Source organism: Elgaria multicarinata, chromosome 6, assembly GCF_023053635.1.
Source record: "Elgaria multicarinata webbii isolate HBS135686 ecotype San Diego chromosome 6, rElgMul1.1.pri, whole genome shotgun sequence".
Taxonomy (NCBI): Eukaryota; Metazoa; Chordata; class Lepidosauria; order Squamata; family Anguidae; genus Elgaria; species Elgaria multicarinata.
Window position 1 is genome coordinate 105,030,010 of NC_086176.1, and position 23,268 is coordinate 105,053,277.

The 23,268-nt window shown below is 41.0% G+C and overlaps 1 protein-coding gene across 22 annotated transcripts in view; it reads left to right on the forward strand.

Moving 5' to 3' along the window:
- Window positions 1–23,268, forward strand: part of TCF4 (transcription factor 4) — a 410,485-nt gene that overhangs the window by 329,903 nt on the left and 57,314 nt on the right. For all 22 annotated transcript variants that reach the window (XR_010025561.1, XM_063128224.1, XM_063128230.1 and 19 more), the window contains 3 exons: window positions 12,081–12,186; window positions 16,844–16,977; window positions 19,897–20,029. Coding sequence is in view for 21 of the 22 variants with exons in the window: in XM_063128224.1 (XP_062984294.1) it covers window positions 12,081–12,186; window positions 16,844–16,977; window positions 19,897–20,029 (373 nt within the window). In the remaining variant the exon portion in view is untranslated. The remainder of the gene's footprint in view (window positions 1–12,080; window positions 12,187–16,843; window positions 16,978–19,896; window positions 20,030–23,268) is intronic.

Consider the following 23,268-nt stretch of genomic DNA (forward strand, 5'->3'; position numbering starts at 1 on the left):
TAATGCAGTGGATTGAAGATCTTGCAACACCTTCAATATTGGTGGCAGATAGACGTCATCTTCAAAGGGATACTTATTTGGATATTTTGTCCACTTTTGTTGCAACCCATGTATCATTGCTAGAAAGTTGCATGCATTTCATACAAATCCATGTATGTATATTTTAAAAATGGGGTGGGTGGGTTAAAATAAATTAATAAATATTTCCTATGCCCGCAGGCACCACATTGTGAAACCCTGCTGTAGAGTTTCAGGCATTCTCACTACCTGGTATCTCATAATTTCTTTAACTTGAGATGCTAAGGGCTGAATTTGGAGCCTTCTGCATTCAAAGCATATGTTCTACAACTGAATGGTGGCTCTTCTCCAAACTCTCCATCAGTCTGTTGCATCCATTCTGTCCATATATAATTCTAACTCATCAATGAGCGTTGTGCCCATGTCAGAAAAGTGTCCAGCAATGTGTTCAATGAGGTCTCTTATTAGACTTAAATTTAAAATGCAGGGTCGTTCTTTAAAAATAATAGTAGCTCTTTATAGCATCTTGCTGTGTCAGAGATGGAAAATATTTTATTGTTTTCCCTGCCCTCTTAGCTGACAAAAACTGACTTCACAACAATGATGCCAAATGTTGAGGTGCAGTAGAGAGGATGTGAAAGATTGTCCTTTTTGTGGTCAGGCCTCAGGCAATTTTCTTGTTGCATATATTTCAGATTGACTGTCATACGGACAGATTGTCAGTTCCAGAAACATTTGTACTGCTTTCACAAAAGAACGGAGAAGCAAAAGCATGTTTCATTCTTCCTCTATTTTGATAGCGGAAGCCTGATCCCCAAAGCATGCTTATTCAAAAGAAAGTCCCATTGAATTCAGTGAGACTTGCTTCTGAGTAAGTGACCATTTGACTACAGCAGCCTCCCCAACCTGATGTGTTCCAGATGTTTTGGACTTCAACTCCCATCAGTCTCAGCCAGTATGACCAATGGTCAGGAATGCAGGAGCCTTAGTGCAAAACATCTGCTGAAAACCAGGTTGGGGAATGCTGGTATAGGCTTAAAACTGAGATACCGATTACATTTCTCAAGGAGGAAGGAGCTCATCTCTGCTTGGATAGAACACTAAATGACTTCTTTCACAAAGTGTATGTTCTCATAGGCAAGAATAAGTAAAGATGCTTGAAGCAATAGCTTTCCACATCCCACCCTGCTCTCCTGGAAATTAGGAAGCCATTGCATGCTCACCCTTGGCCAAAGAACTTCTTGCATGCCGTATTTATTTATTTATTTATTTATTACATTTATATACCGCCCCATAGCCAAAGCTCTCTGGGCGGTTTACAAAAGTTAAAAATAGTAAACATTAAAAAAGTATACAAAACTTAAAAACCACCAGAAACATACAAACAACAGTACAAAAACAACAGTATCCATTTAAAAACAACAGTTCTGGGGTCCGTTAGAAAACAAACTTAGTGTTGTTAAATGCCTGGGAGAAAAGAAAAGTCTTGACTTGGCGCCTGAAAGATAACAGTGCTGGCGCCAGGCGAGCCTCATCAGGGTGATCATTCCACAGCCGGGGAGCCACCACTGAAAAGGCCCTCTCCCTTGTTGCCATCCTCCGAGCTTCCCTCGAAGTGGGCACTCGGAGGGGGACCTTAGATGTTGAGCTCAGTGTATGGGTAGGTTCATGTCAGGAGAAGCGTTCCATCAGGTATTGCGGTCCCAGGCCATGTAGGGCTTTATAGGTTAAAACCAGCACCTTGAATTGGGCTTGGAAACGTATAGGCAGCCAATGTAAGCGGGCAGTTAATATTCCTCCAAAATTTAGAGGAGAATGAGAAAGCGGAGGGAAGTAAGCTACTAGAGGATGAGTGAGAAATTCAGCCAGATGACACTTTCTTTCCTCAAAAACAAACTACTTGGCCTAACACTTCAGATATAGCTCCGTCCCTCCCAGGAACACAAGGAAGTCAGTGGTACTTAAGTCTTGTTAACTATCTGAGTCGTAGGTGCAGCTTCTGGAGGGAGACCTTCAGTGTTTGTTTTAAGCAGAGCTCCTTGCAACCTGGCTAATATAACAAAATTGCAAATGAGCTAGAAAATACCAAAGAAACAGTCCATTCTTGTTTTACTCTCTCACATGCTCCAGACCCTCACAGACTGTGAAAGTTCTGCCTCCTCCCTTCTCTGCATGCCTTCCTACCAACTACTCTATCTGGTATGCTGAGAAGTTGGAATGTCCATTAATATTCCATAATCCCTTAGTAATTCTACCAATGGCTAGGGAGATCTCATTTCAATATGTTACAACCCAATACCAACAGTAGATCTGGAGCCTACATTTACCTAAGGGTACTTCCTTTCATCAAGTTTCTCTGATTGGGGGGTGCAATAGCAAGTTTGCATAACCACAGTTTCTGTGCTTTAACTTGATACCTCAGTTATCTCACATGGCCATAGTAATTGCCATAACAAACTGTCTTTGATTTCAGAAATAGATAATGTAAAAAACTGGATTTTCAAATACACATCCTAGGTGTATCACTGGAAGGTAAATGCACATAATTGCCTATCCAAATCCATATAAATAGTAAAAATGTATATACTGCATATGTTCAAGTATCATTTTTGTGGCTGCAGTTTGGACATTCATAGACTTGCTTTGAGAGAATTTCAAAGCATGCTGTTAATTTTGCAATTACTGTGACCTGACAAATATGTTTCCACTAACCAGTAATCAAGAATTCATTAATTGTGCTGTATGATTGCTCATATTAATGAATATTTTGAGTTCATATCTGGATTGGAATTTGCATTTAGCTGTTCTGAAAAAATTCAAAGCATATTCTTGTTTAACTACTATTTACACAGTGATTTCTTTGAGGCATAGTTTCAAATGAACACTAGCATATGGAAGTAAGCAGGCAAGAAAATAACTTTAGGAACAGAGTTGGAATGTGCCATAGTGTAAATATGTGAAACCTTTTGTTTGGAAATTGCCACTCTATTTGTAAATAGGTAATAAAAGGAAAAACAGATGCAATTTTGTATTTAAAAGTTATTCTGTAAACAATGCCTATTGGTCAAAAGTGATGGGGGTTGGTGTGAAGTACACACTGGTTGTATTCAGATGTATTGCTAAACCATGGTTTAGCATCAAACAAACCAATCTCAGCTCCCCCACATCTCTCCCTCTCCTCATGCCTCCTCAAGCATAGCTGCAAGGAGGAGATCTTAGCTTCCATTTTAGATTAATCACAGTTTAGCATATTGTCAAACTGGTTAGTCTTAATTACAGTTAATGAAAACAAGTCAGCTTCATAAACTATGATTTGAAGGTGGCTTATTTCCACTAACCATTGTTAATACTCACCACAGTTTTTCTGGGTTGTGATGACAGGCAACCTGCAGATAATTTTTAAAAAAGGAAATAAAAGCTTCCAAACTCTAATTGTGGCCATGCCAGAGGAGTAGGAGAAGTAGGAAACACATATGCCTGGTGAAAGGATAGACTCATTCTCATAATGCTAAACTATGAACCAGCGCATTGCAGACAAGTAGAAGAAAATCCTGATGAATTTTACATTTGGAGAGAAAGCACAAATTAAAATTAGGATGAGGGAGGCAGCTGCAAGTTACCCTTTCCTAAGCAAAATTTCCCTAAAAGATACCTCTTTTTCAGATATTCTCACATCATTATCCACATAATCCTTAAACATGTTTGATCTCCTGACCTAGGCCAAACCTCAAACAATAGTCCCTTGGTCCATATACCACTATGGTGGAAAAATTGGCAGAAATTTAGATTGCCCAGGTCAGATCTGAACATCTGCTCCTTTTATATTTCAATCCCATTTATTCCTCTTTATATGACTTCAATATAAGCTAAATTGAAGAAGCTTCATTACCAGATAACCTCCAAACAGTTCATTATATTCTGTTTCCATGAATGAGAGCAAAGCAGCACCTGGTTTCAGACAACATGATAGCCCGCAGTCAAGGGCTGAATATGGGTTGAGTGTGGTTTGTCATTGAAGCATGGATTAACATGTTGTCTGAACCAAGCTGCGATAACCATGGGCTATTCCATGGGGATAACCATGGGATATTCCTTTATGAAAGCAATATGAAAGTGGTATATAAAAGGCAGGAGCCACATTTTTGCTTTGTAGCGGTATTGAAGTACACTGACAACTGTTGGTGTAGATGTGTCAATGGGCCCCAACAGTTGTCAGTGCACTTCAATACCGCTATAAAGCAGTAGTGTGGCTCCTGCCTTTTATATACCGCCTTCATAGTGGAATATCCTACTTAGTGTAGATGAGCCCCATGTTAACCATGACTATTCACAATTGAGTCTCTTCAGTTTGGGTTATTCTGTTGCATGAACCCAGTCAGTATTTCCAGGAGTTACATGCCATTATACTGTTTAAACAAGTTTGAATAAGGTAATACATTTTGCTCTCACTGATTAATCAGGCAAATCAGTGGTAGCCCAGGACCAAACTAGATTTGATGCAAAAAACCATGACCTTTCTTTCTTTTTCTTTTTTCTTTTACTTCAAAGAATTGGCATGAGAGTTTTAACCTGACCAGGAAAGTTGTGCTGAAAGAGAGGGTGTCCACCATGATTTTTACCTTCTGCACAGTTCATAGCAGCTTCTGGTGGAGGGGATTCAGATTGGAGAATCAGTGATTCCAGCACTATTTCTCCAGTGTAATTAGTATTTATTTTTATTTATTTATTGCATTTTTATACCGCCCAATAGCCGATGCTCCCTGGGTGGTTCACAAAAATTAAAACCATTCAAAGTATAAAACAAACAGTATAAAACATGATATAAAATACAATATAAAAGTACAACCAGGATAAAATCAGCAGCAGTGAAGAAATACAAATTTAAAACAGCAAATTTAAACAGTAGCCCCACTTGGCTGCTTTGAAGTTAAAAAATCCCAAAAAAACATAGATCTTCCCAACTGCATCTAGTTTGGCTCTCAGAGTTCTTGTCTACATTACTAGTATTCCCAAAGCCAGGCCTGATTCAGACATATACAGTAAAGAAGGAACATTGCCTCCCACTCTTCCTCTTCTCTTTTCTCCTTAGTTTTGTTAAACTACGGTTCCTTGTTACCTCCAAACCAGGATACTATCATTTTATTCCTGACTATAACCAGGATATAAAACCTAATCTCATGATTGATAGTCAGAGATTAGTCCAGTTTTCCACTTTGGACATAATAGTATAACAAACGATAGTGGTATTAACAAACCCTGGACATTTTACATTATGGTGTAAGAGAAAAGAGAGTGTGCAATCCCAGTACTCATTCTTGGTCCAATAAACTGTGATTAAGTGCATTGAAATCATTAAGGCCATGGCTAGACCAGGCCTATATCCAGGCCTATATCCTGGGATCATCCCTGTGCATCCAAATGACACACAGGGGATTCCAGGAGCAGGCAGGGACGACCCCTCCATTTGCCTGGGATAATCCTTAGGTCTAGCTAAGGCCTATGTCTCTCCTGGGTCATACTTTCTGTAGTGGACAGAGGCTCCATGGAAGGGGAAATAAAAGTCCCTATATACTCTTGTAGCATTCCAACAAACAGTTCCCATAAGAACTCTTTTGGACTTCCAGTTTTGTGACCATAGCCCGAGAGATGTTTCTTCGTGCTGCACTGCTGCAACCCACAGCATGCTGCAGTGGATTGCAACTTAATCCAATAGCAATCCATATAAGTATCCTGTACAGATTACTTTACTTACTTAGCTCTTTTCATTTATATCACACTGTTCACACAACTAATGTCATTTGAAAACAAAATAAGAAATAGTAACAATGACAACTATTTTAACATTGTCAAACCAATAAGTAAAAACATGATAGGAAGGCATAAAAAGAACTTTGTGGGACCACAGTAACCAGTACAGAGTTAAATGTGTCAATGAACTTACAGATGCTTAATTCTTGTTGGATTGTAACCTTAGCTATCTAGAATGGGGATTTCTGGATCATCAGAAGAAGCCAAAAATCTATTATTAGAGGCCTAATTGTGTTTTCTCCTTTCCCTTGCTTAGGGTGACCATATGAAAAGGAGGACAGGGGCTCCTGTATCTTTAACAGTTGCACAGAAAAGGGAATTTCAGCTGGTGTCATTTGTATGCCTGCAGCACCTGCTGAAATTCCCTCTTCGGGCTCATCTACACCAAGCAGGGTATTCCACTATGAAAGCAGTATATAAAAGGCAGGAGCCACACTACTGCTTTATAGCAGTATTGAAGTGCACTGACAACTGTTGGGGCCCATGACACATACAATATATTGCTTTCATACCACTTTCATAGTGCTATAACCTGCTTGGTGTAGATGTGTCATGGGCCCCAGCAGTTGTCAGTGCACTTCAATACCACTATAATGCTGTAGTGTAGATCCTGCAGTGCGCTTCAATACTACTATAAAGCAGTAGTGTGGCTCCTGCCTTTTATATACCACTTTCATAATGGAATATCCTGCATGGTGTAGATGAGCCCTTCATCACAACTGTTAAAAGATACAGGAGCCCTGTCCTCCTTTTCATACGGTCACCTGACCCTTGTTGCTATTTATCATAGTTTAATCTACTGTTGTATTTTAATTTTAAATGGTTTCTATTTTTTTATTGTACCTTTTATTATTTTGTAGACCACAATGTGCACCTTGCTGGAAAAGTGGCATGGATGTGTGTAATTTTAAACATTTGGCAGGTATGCCTTCAGGCTGAGCTGGAGCAAACCCAGAGCAGCTGCAGCCATTAGAAACAATGGCTGATGTTGCAGCTGTCGTGTGCCAAGAGCTCCCATGCAGTTGGAGTTGGACTGCTTCCTGCAAAAGCTTGTTCTGTGTTGTTGCAGTGGTGGAAGCCAGGACCTAGTATTCCCCCTCACAACACATCCAGTTTACACATCCCAGAGCATTGAGCAAATTATAGCTTTTTGCTTATTCAGATTCTGTCTGCTTTTATCTTGCTGGTAATGTGGTGGCTGCAAGAATCAGGATGGGAGGTAGGAATATGCAGTAAGAAAGGAAAGACCCTATCTGTTGTTATGTCAAAGGGGGGGGGAGGATTGGAAATGATGGAACACATGAGCCATGATGGCATTAGAGAGCTAAGTAAGAGGTCTCTGCTGTGGCTTGGATCGATACTGATCTTGGTATTGTAGAAATGATCAAGCAGGGTGTAAAGTTCATTTTTCATGTTTCTTCCATCTCCATCTCAGACCACCGGCTGGGACAGGGCAATGCACAGTGCACTGATTGAATTTACTTTAACGTTAGGAAGAGGGGGAAGCAAAGACACAGGCAGCAGCCACTACAATTCCGTATCTCTCAATGCACCTGTTCAGACAATACGCTAAGCCATGGTTAGGATCGAAACCTTTTTCAGCACATGGTTAGTGAGCGTGTTTAAACTGTGGTTATGTAGCCACTATGGTTAGGAATGGTTCACATGACATGTTAAGTCATGGTTCACATGACATATTAGGCCATAATGTTTAGCTTAAAGTGCTTAACTACCATGGCCTAGCTTGTCATCTGAACAGGGTCACAGCATCTAGTTAAGCCCATAGGCTGCAATCCTAGGCACACTTATGTAGGAATAAGCGCCATGGAATTCAGTGGGACTTACTTCCAAATAAATTGGAATAGGAATGGGTCGCACAGGATATGAATCTAGAAGTATGGGAACAGGTAAGTTAAGATGCTTGAGACAATGGTTGTCCTGATAGATTACCTCTGTCAGGAGAGATACAGGAGAAGTATTGATTCTCCTTGATTGCTCAGTGGCTTTAATACTGTTGAATTTAGTATCTTGTTAGGTTGACTCTGTGGCTTAGGGTTACAGTGGTTCCACTGGTACCTGCAGATTCAGTTTTAGAAAGTAGCATTGGGGAATTGTTGCTTGTTTCCATGGTATTTGAGCTGTGAAGTCCTGAAACATTTCATCTTACCTCCTATGCTCTTTAACAACTATACGAAGGTGGTGAGTGAATCTATCTAGAGATTTGGAGTGAAACGTCATCAGTATGTTGATGACACCAAACTCCTATTTCTCTTTGCCATCAGATCCAGGTGGGGATGTGGAGGTGCTGAACCATTGTCTGGATTCAGTAATGAAATGGATATCAATCAATTGAAGCTGGATCCTGACAAGATGGAGGAACTTTAGCTCGGTGGTTCCTGGGTCTGGGGAGTAGATTCTGAAAGTTCTATATGGGGTTGCACTGCCCCTAAAGGATCTTGGGATCCTATTAGATCCAACATTACCTCTTGAGTCCTAAATGGCTTGTAACACCTTTTACCATCTTTGTTGGGTTTGTCAGCTGTGGACTTTTCTGGACAGGCATAGTCTGGTACCAGTGATCAGTAGTCCAGTGACCTCTAGATTGGATTACTGTAATGTGTTATATGTTAGGCTGACCTTGAAGCTTTAACTAGAACAGAAGTCAGCTGCTAGAATTCTTGTCTGGTTTACCTACGTAACGGATCTCGGCAATGTGGTGGAGGCAAGAAAGATGTTTTGGTCAGGGGAGGAAGGAGAAGATGGAGGTGAGCACATTGGCAGGGGAAGGGTTGTGGCAGCTGCAGGAAGCACATTTTGAGCAGGGAAGGAAGGAGGTGGAGGTGAGACCCATGATGATCAGGGGGATGAGTCACAGAGGCAGGCAGGGCATCTGGAGCGGGCGATGAAGAAAGAGCAGAAGCGGTGTCAGGAGGAAGGGAAAGACGTAGGAGGCAGCAAGTGGGGAGGGAAAAAGAAGAATGGAGAGATGGTGGTGGTGGTATCAAGGGAAGGAATTCCAGAAGAGGACGAGGAAAGGGAGAAAGAAAAGAGAGAATCCAATGAGCAAAGGAGTGCAAGAAAAGAGAGAATCCTAAAAAAAATGCCCACGCTTAAAAATAACTGCAATACAAATGTTCCCATGGGACAGAAAAGGTTACCTACCTCTTCAGTAATGCTGTTTTCACCTGGCACCAATGTTGTACTCTTTGCAGTGCCAGGTGAAAACATTTTTATTTGCAGAGGCATTTTTTTAAAAAAAACATTTTAACAGTATTTTTTTAGATTTAAGTTTGTAATTTTTTACCTGGCTGAAATAGATTTTAATGTCAACATTTAGATGGTTTTTATTGCTTTAAATTGTACTGTGTAAGTGTTGCTGTCCAGGTCAACCGAAATAAAAATATCTTTCTGTTTGGTGTGATTTCAGACTGGATTAGGGTTGGATTCTGCACTTAGCATATGCGGTTACATCCATAAGTAGTAATTATAGTAGCACTTTTAGTTATAAAAAAAGCCAAATTGGCCTCTGGGATCACGTACATAATAAAAATGCTTAATAAATAATTAACAAAAACATAATGGCTAAAACATTAAAAATGACATCACCAACTTCTATCAGCCCCCCTTTACTTTCTGTGTGATTATTCTTAATGTAAGACGCAGTTCATTCAAATGCTTTGTTTTTTAAAAGCAAGTTGTTGTTGTTGTTGTTTTAAATTATTCTCCACAAGATTATGATGATTCTTTGTATGTTATGATAAAATGTATTTTGCATACTGGGAAAATCTCTTTACATAGTTACAATGAAGTGTATAGTATTTTATACTTTAGATATCAGCTTAAAAGGTTCATTAATCACTACTGTTATTGTCAGGATATATCTCTTTGCTGGTGGCATTTGCTCTTTGAAAGAAATTATTGTGATATTTGTTAGGTTTATGGGGTGGTCCCTCCTCTTCCTCTGATTTTCCTGCTTTTTTTTTCTGTGACCTGTGAATGTCAGAACAGGCTCATTGCCAATGTTGTTATCTGTTGCTTGCTTCAAAATGGAGGCAAGAAGGTATCCATTTTCATCAAGATGATGGGGATGTTTTGGTCTTCTTAACCATCTGGGGTTAGAAAGGTCTCAAAAACAGAAACATATATTTTAAATATACAGTTACCTGCATATACATTAAATTCAACCAAAATACAAAAAAACAAAAAGCCCTCACTATTAAGCTACAATTTTTTTTAAAGAATGTCTAGGCATTAAAAAAAAAAGCAGTTCTGTTTAAATTAAATCAAAGTAAAATAATAATGAGATAGATCGTTTTTATCCCTTGTGAAGAAATGGCAGAAAAATCTCTGTTGTATTAGTAAACAAATGTTAAGTAAATTAGGTTTTTGGCATACTTGCTAAATTTATCGCACATACAAATATGCTAAGTACTAAAAGCGTGTTTCCCCCCCAAAGTGCACTCACACTGTCTTGGTGGTCTTGTGCCGATCCCGTTTTTTAATGGTTCGTTCAAGCTTCTCAGCGATGATCCAATGATCATAGGAGTTTAGTATCTTGGGAAATGTTTAAAATTTCCAGTACTCTTGAGTGCCGCTTTCTATATTTCATTTTTCAGTTGTGGGAAGAAAGGGCTCATTTCCTGCTTTCTTTCATTGCACCTCTTTTAATGTGTAAAATCTGCATATTCCCACACAATACAGCAGTTTTAAGGTTATATTTATGTGTGTGTGTGTGTGTGTGTGTGTGTGTGTATACATATATATATATTTCTATGGTATTATAGTTCCACACGCATAATATATATATATATATATATATATATATGGTATTATAGTTCCACACACATAATATATATATATGTATGTGTGTGTGTGTATGTGTATGTTTCTATGGTATTATAGTTCCACCATGCATATCTATGTCATCGAGAGTGTTTAGTGCCAGACACAGTAGATATAGGCCTAGTCTACATCAAGCAGAACATTGCACTATGAAAGTGGTATGAAAGTATATAAGAGGCAGGAACTTTACTATGGGCCAGTTTTGAGGAACGTAATACTTCTTTATGGTACAATCAACATTGGCTCCCACTCCTTCTCTGGGCCCAATTCAAAGTACTGATTGTAACTTTTACAGACCTAAACGGTTTGAGACCAGGGCCTAATCTACACCAAGCAGGATATTCCACTATGGCCATAGCTAGACCTAAGGTTTATCCCTGGATCGTCCAGGGGTCAAACCTGTTCATCTAGGTGACACACAGGGGATCCAGTGCTCAGGCAGGGGCAAACCCTGGATGATCCCAGGATAAACCATAGGTCTAGCTGTGGCCTATGAAAGCAGTATGAAAGCGGTATATAAAAGGCACCCACTCTACCGATTTATAGCGGTATTGAAGTGCACTGACTACTTTTGGGGCCCATTGACACATACCATATACTGCTTTCATAGTGCTACTATGAACATGTCAGGGTTATTTTCTCCTGCATGCAATTAAAAATAATAATCTTTCTATGGAGAACTTCATGAAATTCGTTAAATTCTTATCAAAAATGACCTGTAGTAAAGTTCTCGTGACTTTGCACCAGCCATATTCAATAGGCTATTCCCAGCTGTTAAAGACAATGAGCTTGTCAGTGCCTTTGGCCCAAGAGTTGGCAGTGGGGAGGAGAATATGGGAAACACCCACTGCACGAGCAGAGCTACACTCCTGTCTTCCATCCTCTCCACTCCACTGCAGTCTCTTGGGCAAAAGGCACAGAGGTCTGCGATGGCTGGAGGCAACAGGAGGAGGTGACGTTCTGCTCGTGCAAAGTATGTTTGGATCTACAACTGTACCTGGGTGACACTGTTCAGTAGCTCACATGACTGAATGTTCTTCCAGATGTAAAAAAGGTCTTTTACTATAGGAAACCAGATATCAGAAAGCAGCATTCTAACCTAGCCTTTCCGGAATGCTAGTTTTCTATATGGGGGGAATTTCTTTTTCATATGGAGGAGTTATTCAATCATGAGAGATCCCAGCTAGAGTCTGAAATGGTACCATCCAAACTCATGTTTATTGTGAACTGGGCTCATTTCTATTTTTTTTAAAAAAGCAGTATATGATATAATGTGATGAGCTGGATAAGCTCAATAAGGTCCATGGAAGATCACTATTTTAACTTTGCGTTTTAAGCATTGTCTTTCATGACATTCTTCTCAACTATTCTTGGAAGTTTAATAAATGCATTTCCTTTTTCTCTTGCCTTAGGTTTATGCCCCTTCTGCAAGCACTGCCGACTACAATCGGGATTCGCCAGGCTATCCATCGTCGAAACCAGCAGCCAGCACTTTTCCTAGTTCCTTCTTCATGCAAGGTATGATTGTGCCAGTGTTGGGATTTTGCTGCACATGCATTTTGAGAGCTAGTGGTTTGGCCATGATGGCTGAGAATGGTGGGAGCAGCTCTCCAATGTATCTGGAGTGCACAAGGTTAGGCAAGGCTGGACTAGGACTAGGGAGACCCCTGGGTCAAATCTCCACTAAGCCATGAGGCTCCTTGGCATCTCTCAGTATTGGTGACCATGGGTTGGTCACCATCTCTCAGCCTGGGTGACCTTGAGTTGGTCACCATCTCTCTGCCTGGGTGACCTTGGGTTGGTCACCATCTCTCAGCCTGGGTGACTTTGGGTTGGTCACCATCTCTCAGCCTGGGTGACCTTGGGTTGGTCACCATCTCTCAGCCTGGGTGACCTTGGGTTGGTCACCATCTCTCAGCCTGGGTGACCTTGGGTTGGTCACCATCTCTCTGCCTGGGTGACCTTGGGTTGGTCACCATCTCTCAGCCTGGGTGACTTTGGGTTGGTCACCATCTCTCAGCCTGGGTGACTTTGGGTTGGTCACCATCTCTCAGCCTGGGTGACCTTGGGTTGGTCACCATCTCTCAGCCTGGGTGACCTTGGGTTGGTCACCATCTCTCAGCCTGGGTGACCTTGGGTTGGTCACCATCTCTCTGCCTGGGTGACCTTGGGTTGATCACCATCTCTCTGCCTGGGTGACCTTGGGTTGGTCACCATCTCTCAGCCTGGGTGACTTTGGGTTGGTCACCATCTCTCAGCCTGGGTGACCTTGGGTTGGTCACCATCTCTCAGCCTGGGTGACCTTGGGTTGGTCACCATCTCTCAGCCTGGGTGACCTTGGGTTGGTCACCATCTCTCAACCTGTCCTACCTCTCAGAGTTATTCGTTTCATTCATTATCACTTATTGTGTTTCTATACCACTCAAAGCTGTCTGAGTGAGTCACAGCATGATTAAACTTAATGTAAAACTTTTAACGTGTAAAAATTCAAAACTATTTGAAACAGAAAGGATTAATAACAAGACTACCAGGACCCAATAAATAAAAAACATTAAAAAGCCGCAACTTATCCCATCCAATGCATGGGAATAGAGGTGCCAGTAACCTGGTGCCAGTAAGATGACAATGTTGGAGTCCAGTGGATTTTGTTCTGACTTTATCCTGTTAGTTTTACCCTACCCTGTGCCTGTTTGCATTCTCTTCCCCTCCTTATTGTTTTATTATGATTTTATTAGAATGTAAGCCTATGCGGCAGGGTCTTGCTATTTACTGTTTTACTCTGTACAGCACCATGTACATTGATGGTGCTATATAAATTAATAATAATAATAATAATAATAATAATAATAATAATAATAATAATAATAATTACTGGTGACACCATTCCACAATTGTGGGGCTACTTCTGAGAAGGCCCTCTCCCTTGTTGCAATCCTCTCACTCAGAGGAGGGCCTCAGAGGTAGGAGGCAGGTCGATACTGGAGAGGAGAAAATGAGGGAGAGGAGAAAGAAGCATGCATGCCAATGTGGTGTAGTGGCTAAAGTGTTGGACTGGGAGTCAGGAGATCTGGGTTCTAGTCACCACTCGGCCATGGAAGGCCACTGGGTGACTTTGGGCCAGTCACAGACTCTCAGCCCAACCTACGTCACAGGTTGTTGTTGTGAGGATAAAATGGAGAGGAGGAGGATTATGTACGCTGCCTTGGGTTCCTTGAAGGAAAAAAGGCAGGATATAAATGCAATAATAAATAAATCACCAGCCAGAGCTCTATGGAGGAAGGACAGGATTTTAATTGAATAAGGGTGCAGTCCTACAGTTTAAGGTATGCCTCATGAGACAAAAGCATCAAAACAACTAAGGGTTGTATCCAGTTTGTGTCATTCAAATGACAGATGGCTCTTTGATGCAGAAGATGCTTCTCTCAGCAATTTTAGGGGATTCCCCCTCCCCCCTGCACACCACCTGACATGTCACTGTTCTCAAGAGTTGCTCAACCCTCTGGAGGAGATTTTGTGGGTCTGGGGGGCAGGGACTGCAAAGGGGAAGAGGAACCGCCAAAAATCGCCTCCATCTCTGTTCTACTGATGGATGTCTCCAGTGGATCAAAGAGTCTTAATTGGATATAATCTTAAAGCAGCATAAAAGCAGCTAAAATAGGAAGAAATTACCCATCAAATGTCTGTTTGAATAGCAAGCTTTCAAAGAAAGATTCATCTAAAAGCAAAAAGTGAGATTTCCCCAGGGAGGGTGTTTCAGTTGTAGTGCCACCAGAGATAAGGTCCTGTTCTACATGCCCACCCTTCATTTTTCCAGCCGAAGGTACCAACAGATTCATATGGGCAAATTCACTGAAATATATTCTTTTAATTAATAAAAGCTGACCGTAACCATTTTTTAAACTTTTATATATATACAACTTATTTAATAAATACGACGGGCATGACTGAGTTCACCATGGTTACAATGCCTATAATGGGATGCCATTTGCTCCCCTTAGAGCGAATAGTATCTTGAAATTCTCTACCTTATTTGTGGGCAGAGAAATTGGGCAGTGTTGGGTGGAGAATACTATTTCATCAAATTTCTCCAGGGGAAGGAGGAATTCTCCAACACTTTCTCACAGGTAGGGCGCACTATTGGCAGGTGTTGTAGCACAACTTCCTTTTTCCCCCTCAGGGTTTTTGCGTCTTGTGCTGTCGCTGCAAGTTGTAACAGCAGCAGATGTGTTGGCAGCCTGGTCACCATTGTGCATTCTTCACCATGCCCTATACCTAGTGTCATTCAAGGGCATTGAGTTGAGCGGGGTGAGAGGGGGCGCCACAGAAATGGTGGAGAAAATTTGGTGGTGGCCAAGAGTGCAATGCTTTTTTCTTCTTTCTATTATACAACTCTCCTTTGTTCTGCGGCCTCCCAGGCTGCCTGTGCTTCCTCATCTGAAAAAGCCCTATGGGAGGAATTACTTTATGTCATCTTCCCCAGGGCTTTAATTGAAGTGCAGGAAGGCAAGGAGGCCCCGGGCTCCAGAGATACGGTTGTACAATGAAAGAAGGAAATTCACACACACTGCTCAGCCATCGCATAAGTAAGAACACTGAACCTGATCCATGAGAATTTCACCGAATTTTTCTTCTCCTTGGAATTTCTTTTCTAAAGCAATTTATTTTCTAGCAGTTTGAATGAGAATGTTTGTGGTGGGGGGAGGGGATGTAACTCTAATCCTCTTATGTTCAATGGAACCCTGTCCAACCTTTCTCCTGTGCTTGGGTATTACAGCAGTCCTTTAGGACAGGGATGGACAGAAGATAATAGATCAGGATTTACAGGTAGATTTCTGGGTGATTTGAAGTAGATCGGGAGCGATTTCTGACTCCCAACTGTTTAACAGTGGCATCCACAGAATCTCCCCAGCCCTGCTGAAATGGTTAGAGCTGAAGGAGTCAGGGAACAGGAGTACATTTTCATGTGGAAGAACTATGAGCTCAGTTCAGTTCTAATACATAAAATAAATTCCTAGGCTTGGAATTTGTTAATTATGAGTGCATGTCTTTTGTACAGTTGGTGGATTTCTGGGTTTTAGTACCCCCCCCCAAAAAAAAAAACCTTAGTGGAATGCACAGGCCTGAAGTCTGCACATCCCTGCTTTAGGAGGCACAGGAGGTCAATGTGTCCTCCTATATCCCTATCTCTAATTCTGGCCCATGAGTAGTTGGTGTAGTGACATTATGAGGCTGTTCACACTACACACTAGCCCATACTCAGTGGTTGAGTGTGGGTTGTTTCGAACCATGGGTTGTTTGTTGAACCATGGGTTAGCATGTTGTCTGAACACAGCTCGGGTGGCTTATTAAGAAAATAAGTTCCTTTGCAGCAACACCTATTGGTAACCATGCTTGATAACCATGCAGTGTGGCTTATTTTTTCAAACAACCCACCTTGAGAACCCATGGTTTGTTGTTGGGTTGTTTGGGGTAGTTAACAAGCCACGCTGGCTGTGTTCAGACAACACAATTATCCTCTCTGCAGAAAACATGCTGCATTCGAGACAACACACTAACCCACGGTTCAAAAAACAACCCACTATTCAAAACAACTCACACTCAACCACTGAGTATAGATTAGTGTGTTGTGTAAACAGCCCCACTGACTTGTAGAAAGATTCCCAGTGAGGAGTTGAAAGTCTTGTAGACAAATTGCTTTGTGAGTTTACATAAGGGGACAAACCCCTGACTGTTTAAGTTCTAATACTCCAGCTCTGCTTAATGTCAGCAAAGAACTATTTCAAGCTATTTTGCCCTAGTGAAGTTTTATAACAATACAGGTATTCAAGTTTTAGATAAAAATAGCACAAACCTGAGTAAAACCTTTGCATATAAGAGCTATGACTAATTGGTGGTGATTTTTGGCATTTGCTCTTCTACTTAGGAAACTTTCCCCCACTCATGAACATGTACTTATATAAAATTATTGTAGCCCTTAGGAGGCAAAAGGCTGATCACATAGCTTCCCATTTATGATTGCTGTCTTTTATTGTAAACCGTTATCCAACACAGTGACCCATGAGGTGTTCATCAAACCCTATTAGAATGCTAATTTTAACATTTACTGGAAATGCAACGTCGGAATGTTAGAGAACCCAGCCTTCAGCGAAGCCCTATTTTTCTTTTTGTTTTACAGACGGTCATCACAGCAGTGACCCCTGGAGCTCCTCCAGCGGAATGAATCAGCCAGGTTATGGCGGAATGTTGGGCAATTCTTCTCATATTCCACAGTCCAGTAGCTACTGCAGTCTTCATCCTCATGACCGCTTGGTAAGACTGTATTTCACTTTCAACAGAAATTGCGGGGTGGGGGGGACCACAGACATAGAAGACACAATTTTAAAGAATTTAAGGCACACACACACACACACACACACACACACACCATCTTGGTCTTCTGTCGAAAGGAGAAAGCTTATTCTAAGCATTTCTTTGCTAAATTTACCCTTTTAAAATTTACCATTTTAAAATGGAGGGAATTTGACATCCCTATAGGCCCAAAAAGGGTATGTGAACCACATGTATGGGATATGGATAAAACATTATGGAAGACACGTAAGAAGCTTTTGGGAAAGGATTTTAAAAAAAACTCTCCAATTTCTGTGCCATTACATCCAGGTAAAGGGGCTTAGAATAACATGCCAAGAGAGCGGGAAAGGTGATAAGCACCGGCCCTCCTGCAGTTAGTGTGTGTGTGTGTGTGTGTGTGTGTGTGTGTGTGTGTGTGCGCGTGCGTGTGTGCGCGCTTTTCAGACTACTTTTAACAGAATCCAGATTCTCCTAAGGGTTGGATTGAATATGCTTGCTTTTAAATGCATAAATGCAAATTAAGTGTGTGAGAAAGGGAGAGGCTATTTTAAAATTTCCATAAATTTCATACGAAATCCTTGAGCAGAAGAAGGTCGTAGGAATCTACTGTCCAGCTGATAGATCCTTCCTGTAAAACTTATGTAGATATTCCAGTTCCTTGCATAACACTTTCCACATCTATATGGGTTGGATTCAACAGTCATGTAGCAGATGTCCGTTCTCACACAATGTGACTTAAGTTGACGAATCTCTCCCAGCAGGCCATTCCACAATCTAGTGGTTTCCATCCCACTTGCTGTTTCCGTTCTGCTAGTAGATGGCCAGCCTTAGGTAGAATCAATCTGTATTGTATATATGACCTCTTTTGACACCTCTCAATAGTGGCTGCGCTCTACTTCAGTCCTAATCAGGCCTTGTACATCTCAGGCGTGATCCAGCTGAATTCCCTAAACACCTTTACCAGGAATTAAGTTTCACTTAGCATAGTAGACTGACTTCCAAGAAATCTGTATAAGATTACACTGCATGAGAGTGAAGTACACACTTAATTCCCTTCCGTTGACTTCATTAGAGCTTGGAAGTGGTTGACACAAACAGGTTTGACTTTGGCTGGATGACACACATTATTTATAATTTGTGGCGAGTCTTGAGCATAGTTTGGATTTTAATCTTTCTTGATGTTTTTAAAGTTTATTTTTATGTTGTGGATTTAAACACATAACCTACCTTGCAATAGTGCAGAATAGAAATAAATATTTGTAAACACATCTCATGTCTTTGAAATGTAACATGACAAGTATCCCTATTGTTTATGCTGTCCATCTGCTGTATATGGTATAAGGGTAGTCTCCCTGATCCAAGACGGAGAAGGACCAAACCTTGATCTGTTCTAGTCTTCTGCATACAAGAGAGCACCTACGTGAGAGGTGGAAATTCAATAGTCTGGCAATGCAGGGGAATAACCTGATGACCTTTCTCTTAGACAGGTTGCCTAGAATGAAGGAAAAAGGCAAATAAGGGAGAACGTGATCCAGTTGTAAAAAATTATGGATGGTGTGGAGAAAGTGGATAGGGAGATATTTCTTCCTCCTCTCTCATAATGCTAGAACCCAATGGGGTCATCCCATGAAGCTGATTGGTTGGAGAATCAGGATAGATAAAAGGAAGCTTCATCTATCTTATTATTATTATTATTATTATTATTATTATTATTATTATTATTATTATTATTTATATAGCACCATCAATGTACATGGTGCTGTACAGAGTAAAACAGTAAAACAGTAAATAGCAAGACCCTGCCGCTTAGGCTTACATTCTAATTAGCACTTTATTCAGTTCAGTGTCTTGAGGGGGTGGGCATGCTCAGTGGTAGAGCTCCTGCTTAGGCATGCAGGAGGTCCCAGGTTCAATCCCTGGCAACTCCAGGTAGGGCAGGAAAAAAACCTGCCTGAAATCCTTGAGAGCTGCTGTCAGTTAGTGTCAACAATACTGGGCTGGATGGACCAAGGTACAGAGTCAGTATAAGGCAGCTTCCTGTTTTCCTATGAACTACTTCTTTGTACAACTACAAAACATAGTGATGTCTACCAATTTGGATGCCTTTCAATTCCTGAAGATCAGGCTATCCTGATTGCTATATGCTGTCTTCAGCATCAGAGACAGTACTCCTGTATAGACCAGTTGCTGTAGAACATGAGCAAGAAGGTACTATTGAACTCATGTTCTGCTTGTTGGTGGCCACCGTCTGAATAGAATGCTGGACTAGATGGACCTTGACCTGATCCAGAATGGCTCTTCTTATGTTCTTAAGGGATGCATGAGGTCTAGAAGCTTTAGAATACAGAGTGGCACAGGAATGGCTCTCTGGCGAACTTTTCACCAGAAAGCCAGAGAACATGGAACAGTGAAAAGATGGAACAGTGCTCTGCAGGGCTCCTGGTTTAAGCCCTGTAGGGTTCAAACTAGATACATACCAGCAATTTTATGGTGAAGGGTGTCTAAGTTTACACTGGGGGCAGAGTCCACCAGGAACCTGTGGGAAATGGCAAAACGTAATATTAATCTGAGATGTTCTGATAATATTTATTTCAATGGAATTAAGAGCTGGAGCCTGGAGTATGCCGAAAAGGGGCTAAGCTCACACAGGCAGCCTAAGTGACTACAGCCTCAAGCCTTTCACCTGTGGCATGTTCAGCTGTAAAATATGTGTAGATTTTTATATCATATATTCTTATGAAGCAGAATGTCTGTCCAAAAAACATTGGCCCACATATTTTGCATGTTGAAAGAAAATAAAATGAACTGACCGTGCAAGATCCAACTGTTACGCATTCTTTTGAGGACTGAAATGTTCTCTTGCCATGTGTTCCATCACAGAGCTACCCATCACACTCCTCAGCAGACATCAATTCCAGTCTTCCTCCAATGTCCACTTTCCATCGCAGTGGCACAACCCATTACAGCGCTTCTTCCTGTACGCCACCCGCAAATGGAACAGATAGCATAATGGGTGAGTTAAAGACTTGTTTCATGGTTAATGAATGAAAGATCTCGCTTTGTTTCCCACATTGCTTTTCTGTAAAAAGAGGGGGCTGGTTTCATTGGATGTTGTAGGGAAAAAACCTTTACTTTTCACATTTTTATAAATATCATGAATGGAACAGTGCGGCTGGTTGAAGTTGTTGCTGCGTTGACGTGAAAACGAAACTCAAGTCAACATCAGCGTGGAACTAATGGGCAGAAGTCAACAGGGGGGTTACTCCCCTACTGATTCGCTTTTGTCCCACCAATTGCATTGTGCAAGTGGAACCCATCACTTGCACAGTGGCGTTTTAGTATTGCTGGAGCAACCTGACACAAGCAGAAACCCTCATTTCTGGAAGGAGGCAGGTCAGCGAAGCTCCTGTAAGGGAGTTCTGCCAGCCTGCCTCCTTCCAGAAATGAGTTTTTCCATTCATTTGGGGGCTTTCTAAATATCCCTTGTGTAAGCGGTGGGTCCCGCATGCACAACAGAATTAGCAGGACCCACAAGGGAATCGGTGGGGTGGAAAAGAATTGACGAGAGCATAAGCACCCGGTTGGATTTTGCCCAGAATTTCAGCTGTGCTGACTTACCTACCTTAATACTTTTCTTCCCCCCAAAAGCGTGTTTGCATTATTAATTACTAATCTGGATGCTGCCTCATAGTTACTTGCACAGTTGCATTTCTCTCTGGAGGAGGAGAAAAACGTGTGCATGAATATCAACTGGTGATGTCCTAAAGAAAACTGTGAACACAGCATTTCCAAGAAAAATAATTTTTCTGAGTGAATCATGTGAGAATATTAACTTAAAGTGATCCTTAAGTCTGTGCAAAGTATTACCCATGTGTTTTCAAAGGTTCAAAGCTATGTGGCATTTAGGCAGCCACTTACCAGGGGAGATTTAATGCAGCATATGCTAAAGATTACTCCAGAATATCTGCCTCATTCATGTATTAATCCTGCTTTGTACTCTCACTTTAAATGACATGTTTGAATGACATGACGCATGGCAGTATGTGGCTTTTTTAGTGGAAACATTATGTGTGCTTTCCCTTGAGGCCTTGGTTTTACTGTGATTTTATTATTAGAACAGTCACATAATACTGCACTTAATTTTTTTACAAGCGTGTTAAGCTTCCAGTGCAATGGGGTGATAAACTGTCATATGGCACAGGAGGGACATGAATTTTTATCCTGCTGTGTCAGTACATCTTATCTTAGGAAGAGTAAAAATATCAAATTGACCAAAGTTTTCTCTCTCTTGAGTCTAACCATTGCTCCGGTTCAGCTCTGTGACATGTTTAGGTGCTGGATCATGGGTTTTTTGCCAGCTTGTACCCAGTTCCTGTTCTGCCAGAGCACTTTATTCAGTTCTAGTTTGCAGTGTCAATTGGTCATCAACATTTTACATGCCTGGGGAGATTGTGCCTTAAGGAGGATTGTCCCCTTCCTTTCTTATTGTTTTATTATTATTTTATTAGAATGTAATAAAAACCATGTACACTGATGGTGCTATATAAATAAAAATAATAATAAGAAGAAGGCCAGCTTCTTTAGTAAGATTGATTTGATTGATTGATTGATTGATTGATTGATCACATTTATATACCACCCCATAGCCGAAGCTCTCTGGTCGGTTTACAAAAATTAAAAACAGTGAACATTAAAAAGTATACAAAATGTTAAACCATCAAAAACATAAACAGTATAAAAACACTGGTATTTTTATTTATTTATTTATTTATTTATTTATTACATTTCTATACCGCCCAATAGCCAGAGCTCTCTGGGTGGTTCACAAAAATTAAAAACATTCAAAGTATGAAACAACAGTATAAAACCATAATACAAAATACAATATAAAAGCTCAACCAGATAAAAACAGCAGCAGTGCAAAATTACAAATTTAAAACACCAAGTTAAAATTTATTTATAGACTGTTAGAATGCTGGGAGAATAAAAAGGTCTTCACCTGGCGTCTAAAAGCATATAATGTAGGTGCCAAGCGAACCTCCTTAGGGAGCTCATTCCACAGCCGGGGTGCCACAGCAGAGAAGGCCCTGCTCCTGGTAGCCACCTGCCTCACTTCCTTTGGCAGGGGCTCATGGAGAAGGTCATCCTCATGGACCCCTAAGGATGACCTTAGGGTCTGGGCAGGTACATACAGGAGGAGGCGTTCCTTCAGATAGCCTAGCCCCAAGCCGTTTAGGGCTTTAAATGTTAATACCAGCACTTTGAATCGGGCCCGGACCTGGACTGGCAGCCAATGAAGCTGGAAAAGGACTGGCGTGATGTGGTCTCATCGGCCAGTCCCTGTTAGTAACTGTGCTGCCCTGTTTTGTACCAGTTGATGTTTCCATTTAAAAACAACAGTTCTGGGGTCCGTTAGAAAACAAACAAACTTAGCATTGTTAAATGCCTGGGAAAAGAGAAAAGTCTTGACCTGGCGCTGAAAAGATAACAATGTTGGCGCCAGGCGAGCCTCATCGGGGAGATCATTCCATAATTGGGGGACCACCACTGAAAAGACCCTCTCCCTTGTTGCCATCCTCCGAGCTTCCCTCGGACTAGGCACTCGGAGGAGGACCTTAGATGTTGAGCGCAGTGTACGGGTAGGTTCATGTCGGGAGAGGCGTTCCGTCAAGTATTGTGGCCCCAAGCCGTGTATGTATGGGTCAGTTCTTACATAAGTCTGGCTTATATGCAGTACTTGCTTTCTAAAAAAAAGTTATGCTTTTCCGTTCAGAATCCAAGTGGCCCATGTAAAGCATAAACATACCCAATGAAACACTAAATTTGTTTATTTTATTTATTTAAAACATTTGTATCCCGCCCTATATCACCAGGATCTCAGGGCGGTGTACAGATAAAATCATACAATATAAAACAATAAATATACACAACTAAAAACAAATTAAACCATTAATCAAGTTAAAACCAATATATAATTTAAAAGCAGTAAAAACAGTTAAAACAATATGGAAGCCAGGTGAATTTAGCCGTTAAAGGCTTTGTTAAAAAGCCGTGGTTTTATTTGGCGCTGGAATAGAGTCAGTGTTGACCTCCAAGTCAGACCTCCAAGCGGAGGGCATTCCACAGTCGGGTGCCACAACAGAGAAAGCCCTCTCCCATAAATAGCATTATGAAGAAATAAAACAATATGCTTCAAAAAGCCACAATAAAACCTTCAACTGTCAAAGCTAAAAAGAGCAAGGATTAGATAAA